Source organism: Phocoena phocoena, chromosome 20, assembly GCF_963924675.1.
Source record: "Phocoena phocoena chromosome 20, mPhoPho1.1, whole genome shotgun sequence".
Lineage (NCBI taxonomy): Eukaryota > Metazoa > Chordata > Mammalia > Artiodactyla > Phocoenidae > Phocoena > Phocoena phocoena.
Window position 1 is genome coordinate 45,584,896 of NC_089238.1, and position 12,395 is coordinate 45,597,290.

General features: G+C 40.4%; 1 protein-coding gene across 1 annotated transcript in view; it reads left to right on the forward strand.

Annotated features, from left to right (window-relative positions):
- HYDIN (HYDIN axonemal central pair apparatus protein) overlaps positions 1-12,395 on the forward strand; it is a 153,736-nt gene that overhangs the window by 22,640 nt on the left and 118,701 nt on the right. Inside the window, exon 5 of the mRNA XM_065898432.1 lies at positions 5,885-6,084. Within this exon, the coding sequence (XP_065754504.1) occupies positions 5,885-6,084 (200 nt within the window). The remainder of the gene's footprint in view (positions 1-5,884; positions 6,085-12,395) is intronic.

Consider the following 12,395-nt stretch of genomic DNA (forward strand, 5'->3'; position numbering starts at 1 on the left):
TATAGACACAGGTTGATTGGTAGATTTAAGGTAACTTAGAAAGCAAAAAAGCTAAACAGGAAATTAATTACCTTAAGTGGATGATTTGTACATGAATCATGAAGTAACCACATTATCGTTGTATACTAATGATAAAGATGGTCAAAATAAATTTGGAAGTCCTCGGGTCACTTTACAAGCCAAAGATCAGAGGTCATTCCTTTTTAATAGGTGGAGAAGTATAGATGCCCCTAGGAAGCTGAGACCCCAGGTAAATCATATGAAGAGTCAGAGTGGTAGAGGGTAAGGCCCGAGAGACCTGATCAGTCTTGTTTTTAAACTGATTAGGACTTGAGAACTAATTCTTCCCTTTAGAGAGGTGAATTTCAGATTGAGTACTTTTAACTGGTTAGGGAATTTATAACGTTTTTCAGGGACAGTGAGTATTAAATGTGCTGAGTCCTGATCAAATCTGGTTTTACTCTGTGTTAGCCATTCCACCATCAAGTTTAGGAGTGGAGAAAAGGGAGAAAGAGGATTGTGAGGGCTTAACCACACTGGCTGTGCTTGCACTTGAATGCCTGGGGAGTCGTTTGCTGCAGTAGAAGACATCATTTTCCTTTGCCTGAGTTGTTAAAGGACAGAATTATTGCCATGTTTGCTTTCTATCGTGGAGCTAATATAAAATCAAGATTCATTCTTTTCACTTCTCAGAGTCAAATCTGCCACTTGCATAGTCCACTGCCTTTTTTTTTTTTTTTTTTTTTAAGTTTGGAGGATAGGCAGGTTGGAAGGAAGGCTAATGGACAGAAAAAAAAATGGATAGGCAATTTCATCTGGAGGCCATTGTTATATAGAATAACATTTTGGGATATGAAGTAATTCATTGCTAAGTCTCATAGTAGACGGGAGAGAGTTTGGAATAAATATTTTGGCTCTGAATGGTGACCTGATTGCTCTGAATTTAAGTACAGAGGAAGGAAGTACATCAACTGAAGTAATTGCTTAGCTTGCAGGCTGACAAAGCCTCCCAAGTCATAACATCTGAATTAATTTTAAGCCAGTAGAGCAATATATAATTGTATATTATATAATCTAATATAGTCATATTAAATACAGAGCTTAAGAGATTGGAATACATTTTTAAGGAGTTTAAAGAATTTCTTCATATTCTTTTATGTGACTTGATTATGAAAAAATATATAATTCTGATCAAACTTCAAATCTTCCTCATTTGGAAATTTGAATATTTCAGTTAGCCTCCTAAAGTATTTTCAGCTGTCTTCAATTCCTTATAGAACAAGGCAGAGAATATGTAAACATAGAATAAATTACTTGGAGATCCCCTCTCATCGTGGATTCAGCAGCATCTTTTGTTCTTTCTCTCAAAGCCTCAGTTAATATTAAGTTTCCACATGTGCCAGCAGCTTTCCAGTTTCTAATTCCCAACAAAACCTTTGCTTGCTGGGTTTGATCTCCTAAGAAAAAATGAAAACAGTACTTATCTCTTTAGGATTCTGATGTAATCAGACTAGACTGTTTTGTTGTTGAATTCTGTGGAGTTTTCTAGGATCAAGTATGCTTCGTGTAATTTGTACTTTCTTATATCTGAATGGCATAATTTTTGAGCCTGGCATTACCATGCAGAAGCCAGAATCACTTCAAGAGCTAAGAGTCCAACAACTCAATTTAAATAAATTTCATGAATACTGTCCATTAATTGTTATTACTTGCTCCTACCTTAGGACTTTCATGTTTGCACCTCTCCTTGCCAGGAACACTCCATTCCTATATCTTGCCTGACTGGATGCTTTGGCTATTCAGGTCTCTATTTGAAGGCCACCTCCTCAGGGAGGCCTCCTTGGTTGTTGTAACCTAAAGCAGCCGCTTCCCATATTATCACTTTACCATGTTTTATTTTCTTCAAAGTCCTTGTTGTTTTTTGAAATTATCTTGTTCCATTATTATCATCATTACCAGGATTATCATTATTATCCTAACAACAAGTACACAAAAATTGAGTTTTCCTACATGCCTTACACAAAACATTGTATTTTATGCAACACTTTAGTAATGACAACTAACATTTACTGAGTACTTAACTACTCGCCAAGCTCTAGGCTAAGCATTTATTGCACTAGGCCAGGTCAGTTTCATCTCTTGCCTGGACTACTGCAGTGGCTGCCTAACTGGCCACCCTTTTTTCATCTTAGCCTCCCTACAGTTCGTTGTCTACATAGCAGCTAGTAATTCTTCTAAAACATAAATCAGGTACATCATGATCCGCTTTCAGCATCATTAATGTTTTTGGCCATCCTCAGGTCCTAACAATGGCTTACAAGCTCCTGTGTGATCTGGCTTCCCACAACCTCTTTGCTGCATCTCTAACCTCTCCTTACCTTATTCCCCTATGGCCACAGTCTCTGAATCATGCTTTGGCCAGATTACCACCCACCCCCATGACGTCATTTCTCCTTTCACTTAGATTTCTGCTGGAATGTCACGTCCTCATAGAGGCCTTTTCCCACTCACTCTTTTTTTTTTTTTTTCTTGCGATACGCGGGCCTCTCACTGCTGTGGCCTCTCCCATTGCGGAGCACAGGCTCCGGACGCGCAGGCTCAGCGGCCATGGCTCACGGGCCCAGCCGCTCCGCGGCATGTGGGATCTTCCCGGACCGGGGCACGAACCCACGTCCCCTGCATCGGCATGCGGACTCTCAACTACTGCGCCACCAGGGAAGCCGCCCCACTCACTCTTTATTCCCTTATGCTTTATTTCTCTTCACTCAGCACTATAGTACTCATTTGCCTGTCTTTAGCAAATATTTGTTGAATGTTTACTAAGTACCACGTCCTGTTCTAGGAGCTGGATGTGTGAAGTCAGTACGATGGGCAGAATCCCTGTTGACGTGGAGATATGGGGGGAGGCATACAATAGACTCAATAAATAGGTAACATATATAATATATTAGATGGCTTTGGTAAACTAAAGCAAACGAAAGGCTAGGGAGTGATGGGACAGGAGAGGGAGAGTTAAGTTTACAATAGGGCAATCAGGGGAGGCCTCAGGGAGAAAATGGACATTGTGCAAAGTCCTGAAGGAAGTGAGGGAGCAAGCAATGTGAATAATTACAGGAAAGCATGTTCTGGATGGAACGAACATTGAGTTTGAAGGCTCTGAAGGGAGAGCATCTCTAGAATACTCAAGAGACAGCAAGGAAACCTGTAGCTGGAGCACAGACGCAAGTGGGGGAGGGGGAGGTGTGGCCAGAGAAATGACAGGGGTGCCAGACCCTAGCACTCAGAGCCCCCCAGCTCTCTGCTTGGGAGATTTTTTGAATGGAGGAGCCTCCTGAGCTGACTTATATTTTAACTGGATCCCTCTGGCCCTTGTGTGGAAAATAGACTTTAGGGAGCAAGGGTTGAAATAGAGTCCAGTTAGCCCAGGAAAGATTGGAGTGGCTAGGGTCAGGGTGGCAGGGTGGAAGTAGTTAGACGTGTTTGTGGTCTGGATATATTTTGGAGGTCAGTCCTACGAGATTTACTAAGAAATTGAGAAACAGAGTGATCAAGGATGCCTCATGCCAGGATATTAAATCCAGGCCAGTGGAAGGATGGAGATTCATGTACCAAGATGGAGAGGCAGTGAGGGGACAGATTTAGGGTGGAAGGAAGGTCATGAGCAGGACCTCAGCTGGCATTGTGGAGCTTTTGTGGGCATGAGAAAAAGGCTGCCCCTCTAGGCCGATTCAGTTGGAGCCAGCAGAGTGGACTGGATTTCAGGCCCCGTTCCTTCCCTTGGTAGGGTATCTTTATGCACAGTTGCAGGCAGGGGCATTAGTCAGCAGCTTCGCTTTGGGCCATGGTAAGTTTGTATCCAGTGAGATGTTGATCTGGCTGCTGGGTATGAGTTTGGAGTTCAGGGAGGCAGAGAGATTGCAGGTGTAAAGCTCTGTCGTGGGAACATTCCTGGCTATTTTCTCTTTATATTTATTTAATATATTTGTGTATGTATTACATTGTACATTAGATATGCTTTATTTACCTGCTCACTGTCTCTTCCATCACTATGTAAGCTCGAAGTGATCCACGTCTGCGTTTACTACTCAGTTTCATACCCAGACCCAGCTCGGTGCCTGGCACCTGGACACTTAATAAACACGGTTGTATGAATAAACGAATTGGGGATACCACTGCTTTCTACTTGTCCTGTGGGTTTCGTGAAATTGAGTGCATGGCCAGGTCTAAATGTCAGTCAGTATGTCAGACATTCCCATTCCTGCTCTGTGCCTAAAGTCCAAAGAGAGGTTTTAAACCTCCACCACTGAAAACCATTTACTGCATGATTACCAAAAGGAAACTTAAGTTCCAAGAGGCCTTTATACTTATAAAGATTGCCTTGCAGCCAAAACACACACTAAAATGTTGGGGAAACTTAAAATGAAGGAAAATGAACCTGGTTTAGATAGCAAATTCCTTTCACAGTGACTTCTGAGCCTATTCTTTTTTATTTTATTTATTTATTTTTGGCTGCATTGGGTCTTCGTTGCTGCATGCAGGCTTCCCCTACTTGTGGGGAGCGGGGGCTACTCTTTGTGGCTGTGCGCGGGCTTCTCATTGTCGTGGCTTCTCTTGTTGCGGAGCATGGGCTTTAGGCGCGCGGGCTTCAGTAGTTGTGGCGTGTGGGCTCAGTAGTTGTGGCTCACGGGCTCAGTAGTTGTGGCGCACGGGCTTAGTTGCTCCGTGGCATGTGGGATCTTCCTGGGCCAGGGCTTGAACCTGTGTCCCCTGCATTGGCAGGCGGATTCTTAACCACTGAGCCACCAGGGAAGCCCTTTGAGCCTATTCTTGAGGAGACTGTTAATGCTTTCCTTTCACATTTAGGTTTGCTTGTTGGTGATGGTTTACTTTTAACTTTTTCTTTGTTGCACTGAGGATGAGATTTCCATTTTCCTATCTTATGAGAGGAGATAAAGGGTGACTTAATTCAGCATTTCTGTTGCATTTAGACTCAAGATTGGGGACGATGGATGCCTAGGGCCTCAGCATTTTTATTTGGAATGGTCAGTAATGGCTTTGCACAAGAGGTGAGGTTTAAAATGGGCTTTGAATAAGTTAGCTATTGTTGTATAATGACAGACCACTCCCAAATTCAATTATGGATATTATGGCTCACCAGACTATGGTTTAGCTAATCTTGACTGGGCCCACTCATGAGTTGGGTAGGCAACTCTGCTTAACTTGGCTGGGCTCTCTCACATATCTGGGGCAGTAGGCTGGTCTAGCATGGGACATTTGGGCTCCCATCCTGCCGTAGGCTAGACCAGGCTTGTTTACATGGCAGAGTTTCAAGAGCAAGAATGGAAATGCCCAAAGCTTCTTGAGGCCTTAGCTTGGAACTGGCATAGCATAACGTCTGCCGCATTCCAGTGGTCAAAGCACAGGGTAAAGAAATAGACTCCACTCATGATGGAGAAGCTGCACAGTCGTATTTCAAAGAGTGTGGTCATAGAGAGACCATTATTCGGAGCTATCAGTCTAACACATGGCTTGAAGGATAAGTAGGTAGGGTTTAGAAGGAGGAAGTTACTGGTGTGAACCTCCTCTGATCTAAAGAAGAATGAGCCTCAACTGTCCCGCATCCCACCTCCCTAATATCCGGGAAACACAAGAAGCATAAGCTTCTCTATTGGCTTGTAGGTTTTAATACTTGAACTGTTCTCTTTTTCTTAGAAAAGAGTATCTCATTGAAGGTACATCCATAATTGTCTTGAGAAGGTTTCATAGAATATATATATATATATAAAGTTGTTTTGCAAGATGCTTGGCATACAGCCCTATTTCTTGCAGTTATCTTGGTCATGTTGGTGTTTCCACAAGTAATGATTGTACCCTTCTCTTGTAGGACTATGCCCATATGTTGACCTGTGTCACTGAAAGAGAAAAGTTTATTGTGCCCATCAAAGCTAGAGGTGCACGAGCCATCCTAGATTTTCCTGACAAGCTGAATTTTTCTACTTGCCCTGTTAAATACAGCACTCAGAAGATTCTGCTAGTGCGAAACATTGGCAACAAAGATGCTGTGTTTCACATCAAAACTCATAGGTATGCATTCCTTCAGCTTTTGTTTTTGATTGATTATAACTAAATCTAGTCAGCACATGTAGTCTCCTCGAATAGCAGTCAAGATGCAACTGCTTATTACAGTCTTCACTTGCAAGGATGGGGGACCTCAATGATGTGGCGCAGACTGCTTCATCCCACGAGGAACCCAAAATTCAAGGTTACCTGTTTGGGTACGGGTGGTTTTCTGAAATGCTGGATAAGAGACTTTCTATTTAGCATAGCGAATGGCTCATGGGAATATATTAATAGACATATTTGTTGTGACTGAGACTTTTATAACTGACTGTATTAGTTTTCTACTCCTATTGTAATAAATTACCACAAACTTCATGGCTTGAAACAACACAAATTTATTATCTGACCTTTCAGTAGATCAGAATCCTCACGGGGCTAAAATCCCAGTGTTGGCAGGGCTGTGTTCTTTTCTGGAGGCTTGATGGGAGGATCCATTTCTTTGCCTTGTCCGGCTTTAGAGGCCACCCACAATTTTCTTATCTGAAAAATGGGGGAAAGTAGCCACCTTATGGGGTTGTTGTGAGGAGTAGATGAATTAATAAACATAAACTGCTGGTATATAGCAAGTACTGTATAGTGAGTGTTTCTTCTTTTATTATTTCTTTAAATGACCTACTGCCAGTGTGGTGGGCAGAATAATGGCTCCTCAAATATGTGCATGTCCTAATCCCCAGAACCTGGAAATGTGTAGTGTTACATGACAGAGGGGACTAGGGCTGTAGATGTAATTAAGGTTGCTAATCAGCTGACCTTAAAATGGGCAGATTATCCTGGATTATCTGGGTGGGCCAAGTGTAATCACAAACATCTTTAAAAATAGAAGGAGGCAGAAGAAGAGTTTGAAGTGATGAGATATGAGAAGAACTCAACCTGCTTTGAAGATGAGAAAGCTGAGCGATAGAGAGGTTGTATAACTTGCTCAAGAGCACGTAGCTAGTAAGTGAAGCTGTTTGATTTCAATCTGATAATTTATGGTGTAGCTATAGTGTAGTAGACATTATGGGACAATCCTTGCCCTCAATGATCTCTCTCATAAGATGGGGAAGAATGGTTGTTATGGGACGTGAAGATGCTGGCTGATTAGCAGGGCCATAACAAGAATGGCCAGCTTGGGAACACAGGAGACAGAAGGTCAAGTTCTTTTTCTATGACTTTTTAAAAATAAGGCAGGTATTGAGCTGGATCATTTTCATAAGGGCTTTATCTGTGGAATCCTTCGCTAGTTTAAGGACAATCTCTAGTTTAAGGACACATCTCTCCAGTAAGGATTAGCATTTACTTCTGCCTGGTTCCCAAAGATTAGACTACATAGACTGCCTCTCTGGTAATTTCTTGGTTTAGGGGTCCCTGGACTGATCATGCATATCTAAACCCTAAACTGGTAGAATACACATGTCCAAAGTATGAATTCCCTAGAGAATCCTTGTTTCCCTCATTCAAAACCACGATAGACATCTTTCCTTGTGCTAATGGGAGAATGTTTTGGTAACCTTTGAAGTTTCCCAGGTTTATATGGGGATTTTGTTACCATTCCCCTGACTTAACCATCCATAGACCTTGTATCCTGCTGCTATTAGCAGGGCTGTTAAAACCCAGGCTTCAAGGGCTCAGTGGCTTACTGCTCTGGTTCTTATTTCCTCTTGTTTTTGAATCCTGTGGATTTGCCTCTTTTGTTTTGCATGCTCAGCTACACATTTATGTAAGTTATATTTTATCCAGACTTTCTAGGTATTTTCTGGTGGAAGAGTTTTCGGGTTACTTGGTCTGCCATATTGTAGGTAGCAGGGATGCCATAATGTGGGTTGAGGCACATCCCTCAGGAGGGAATTTGTATTTATTCTTACATGTGTCCCAGGAGCATCACTAGCTCTAAACCATTTCATGTAGATTCAAGTTTCTGTTTGGTATCATTTTTTCCTGGCTGAGAAACTACTTTAATATTTCCTGTAGCACAGATCTAGTGGATATTACTCAGTTTTTGTCTACTTGAAAAAAAAGTATTTTGCCTTCATTTTTTGAAAGATTTTTTCTCTACAGTATAGAATTGTGAAATGGCAGTTATATATACATTTTTTTTTAGTACTTTAAAGATGTCACTTCATTGTCTTTTGGCTTACATTTTTCTAATGAGAATTCTGCTGTAATTCCTAGCTTTGTTCTTCTGTAGGTAATTATGTCTTTTTCTTGGGCTGCCTCAAGATTTTGTCTTTATATTTGGTTTTTAGCAGTTTGAATGTGATGTGTCTAGATGTGGATTTTGGTTTTGGTTGTTTTTTGGTTAAAGGATCTTATTTTGCTTTTATTTGGTTTTCGTCTCAATCCTGCATGAAGTTCTCTGAGCTTCTGGGATCTGTCATTTTTGGAAAACATCGGCCATTATCTCTTCAAATATTTCTTTTCTCCATCCTCTCTCACCATTTCTTCTGCTTGTAGGAATGTTCTATCTGCCACAGGTGACATACTCTGCACATGTCTTGTCTTCTTTAGGGGCAGGGGATTGTCCATTTTTGTTTGCCCTGCAATCTCAGCTCTCTAATGGGTTTGAGAAAAATTGTGATTTTGTTGTTTATCTGGTTTGTTGTTGTTGTTGTTAGGGCAAAAGAAACACTCTTTTCAGCTCTCTACATCCTGGGTGGAAGCAGGACTCTGACCCACTTTAGATAAATCAACCGTCAGAGGCAAAGGAAAAATTCTTTTGAAAATCAGTGTCTCCTGACATTGTCAAAGTGCTTATAAAGGCTTCTTTTGTCATTTCGTGGTGAGACTCATATTTTGATTGAAGGGAAGAGAGCAGGTTGTTCAACTGGCTCACCATGACTTAGAAAGAACCAATCTCTTTCGGTTAAAAAAAAAAAAAAAGAACTTTCATAACCACCATCCATAATACACATTAAAAACTTCCTGTGACATTGGTATTGTTCCAATGAAAAAGAGAGTCCACCTAAGGTGGAAAAACAAGCACAGGCAGCACATCTTCCTGAACTGTTTGGCTGAATCTTAAAAACTACACATAATTGGCAATACATTCATGTAAAGTGAAACAAAATCACAGATTTAATAGTGTGAAGTTGCGGGAAAAGATCTAAAACTTTTATATACATGTAACTGTGAATGTGAATCATCTTTTCCTAATGTAGAAACACTTCTAAGGTAAAATGGTGAGCTAACTCAAGGACTAGCCAGCAATCATAATGACATTAGAAACTCTAGTCCAACATTCCCAGTTTACAGATGAAAGAAGGAAGGTCTGAGAAGGTAAATGACTTAGCCAAGTTCCCCCAGTAAGTTAATAGCAAAACTTGGATTAAAACAAACATGGGCCACTTCTGGCCTTGTTTACCTCAAGATCCATTCCTTGCCCTTCCCAGGCTTTGCTCAGTATCTATGTTGGGCTGTGTTAGCCCCTCTAGCCTCCACGACCTGCTGGATTCCACCTGGGTTTGACCAGTGGGGGGCACTAGAAGGAGGTTGGAGAGTAGGAAGAAGTCAGAGTATTTCTCTTCCTCCCTGTCTAACTTCAGTAGAGTCCCCAGCAAGCAGCTGTATCTCCCTTGTGGTTCTAGCTCCTGTCAGACAGACCTGCTATGGTTCCAACTTCTGCCAGGTCCCCAGGATCTGCTCATACTTCCTCCTCTCCTTTGGTCTCCAGCCCAGTGGTGGAAATGGCTTACTGCTATTACCAATCCCTGAGCTATCTCACCATCTTAAGTTGGGCTTTTCATAGCTTTCATCTTCTGTGTAACCAAGTCTTTCAATTAAATTTCCTGTTTATTTTTGTTCTCCTGTTTAGACTCTGCACAAAATGGTACTTTTATGCACAAAATGGTTCTTTCCACAAAATGCATGTATTCCAACCATGATGTCAATTCTGTGAGCTACCCCAAATCCTTCCAATAAATCCCTTTTCTGTCTAAGTTAGCCAGAATTGGTTTCTATTGTTTGCAACTGAAAACCCTAACGACTACAATGAGAAAGAATGCAGTTGAATTTGTGGTCACATTTTATTGAATCAGAATGTCTGGGGGGATTCCCTGATGAGTATCCATTCTGAAAAGTGCACAGGTGATTGTGTTGCCCAGCCAGGGCTGAGGACCGCTCTTTCATTGACAACCTGATTGTCAATAGACATAGTGGAGCAGTATATGTAGTTTGAGAATTTGGAGTCAAAAACATAGGGTCTCTACTCTTGGTCTTGCTGCTTTTATAGGCATTGTACAGTTAGAAATAATATCTCACAGGAAATTGTTTAAAAAACAAATCATATTCTTTTCACTGAAATAATGATTTAATTAATGGTAAAGTTTATAAGTGGTCAGGTTCATATAAATTATAAAACTTTATGTGTCTGTTGCTCCCATTAGAATATGATCTCAAATGCAAGGATTGTATCTCTTTTCATTTGTATGTCCCCAGCATCTAGCAAATTGTCTAGAATAAATAAGTGCTTAATAAATGTTTATAGGATGCCTAACCAACAATATATCACAACAGCAGAGCTACAACTGTAAACCTCTACAATAATTTAAAATAAAAAATCATGCTCCAAGTACTATAAAAGAGGCATAGTGTTTTTTTACACGAATAAAAGGAGCCTCAGTGTGCTATAAAGTATACAAAGAACATAAACAATTACTCTTCAACTTTATTGCAGATTTGACCTAAAACTCGAGTAGGTACCAGAATAACTTTGACTATTAAAGTAGGATTAATTTTGGAAGGTGAAGTAGAAAGAATTAAGGAGCACTTTCAAAATCTAAAATCTCAATTTAGGAATCAGTTAATAAGAAAGATTATCTGAAGGAAAAATACTAATTTTATATCCAGTGTTTAATATAATAGAACCAGTATTTAGTCTTCTGCTAAAATATTGAATCATTTGAATGGAATAGTTTTAGTTCTTAAGAGCAGTTCATAGTGGATTGAACAAAAACTCAAAATCTTTCTTGTGGCTCATGATTTTACACAAACCCGAGTTCCCTCCCTAATCAAGTATTCAGTATTAATGAGGATGTGATATCGAAACCAGACATTCTGGTAGACAGAGGCAGCTTTATACCCTGGAGGAACAGCACCTTTTACCTCTCTGTAAGATCATTTTCTGGTACTTGGTATTCTCTAGCCTTTTCAGCCTGTCTGCCTCTAGTAAAATGAATACAAAATCAAATTATAGACAATGTTTAAGCACCAGAACTTAACACACTCTATCCAAGTAATGTCTAACTTATAGAGAAAGCTTAGGCGGCTCTAAGTAGCAATGGCTATCCCAGGTGATTTTCTAACCACTGAAGAAGTTTAGTGTAATATAAACCCAACAATTAGCACAAAAGGGAAGAACCTGTTACCACTGTATGGAATTAGGATTTCTGGAGGTCCTAAGAAGAGTCCCTTTGTCCATAGAAAATTAGCTTATGTTCTATAATGTAATACTATCCAATTCATTTCTAAACTGTTATTTTGCTACTAAGAAATGTTTGGGAAAAAAAATGAAAGCACAGTGTAGGGAGAAAAATATTAGAAACTGGGGAAGCGGAGGTAGAAGAGAATGTTACAATGTTGTTCCCAAAGCCAGGAAACTGGGGCCAGTTCTCAATTCTTCAGATTCTTCCTGAGGCCATAAGGAAGGAAAGAACTTTAAAGACGCTGAGACTCACCTTCATCTCCCATCAAGCAGAGATTCTTGTGATACCAAAAGCCTGCTCCTTTTCTGTTCCGCCACGTTGTTATAAAGATTAAATAAAGATTAGAGATATTTTAAATTTCCCTTTAAAAGTTGATTATAATTCAATTTAACAACCTCTTTTGAGAGGCTCCTATGAGTACAGAGCTATGCATGGGGTAGTGAGAGACACAAGGATAAATCTAACCAGGTGGCTTCCACATTGAGGGATGGTTTGGGGAGACAGAAAAAACTTGAAGGCAGGCTTCCATCCCTGCTCTACCACTACCTAGTTGGGTAGCTTTGGGCCAGTTGCCTGCCCTTTTAGAGCATCTGCTTTCTCGTATCTAAAATGCAAATAACAAGACCTACTTTCTCAAGATTTTGTGAGGATTAAAAGAATTGACATATGTAAAGTGCCTACTGTAGTACCCAGCATAGAGTATGTGCTAATGAAATTTTGTTTGCTTTCTCTTTCCTTTCATCTCAAGAGTCTCTAGCTATTGGGAGAGACAGGCGTGAAAACTTATTATTGTACAAGGTGAGCTAATGTAAGAAGTAAAAATAAAGTTATAGCCTCTGAGAGGAAGGAGACATTATTAATAAGAGAGAGAATCAG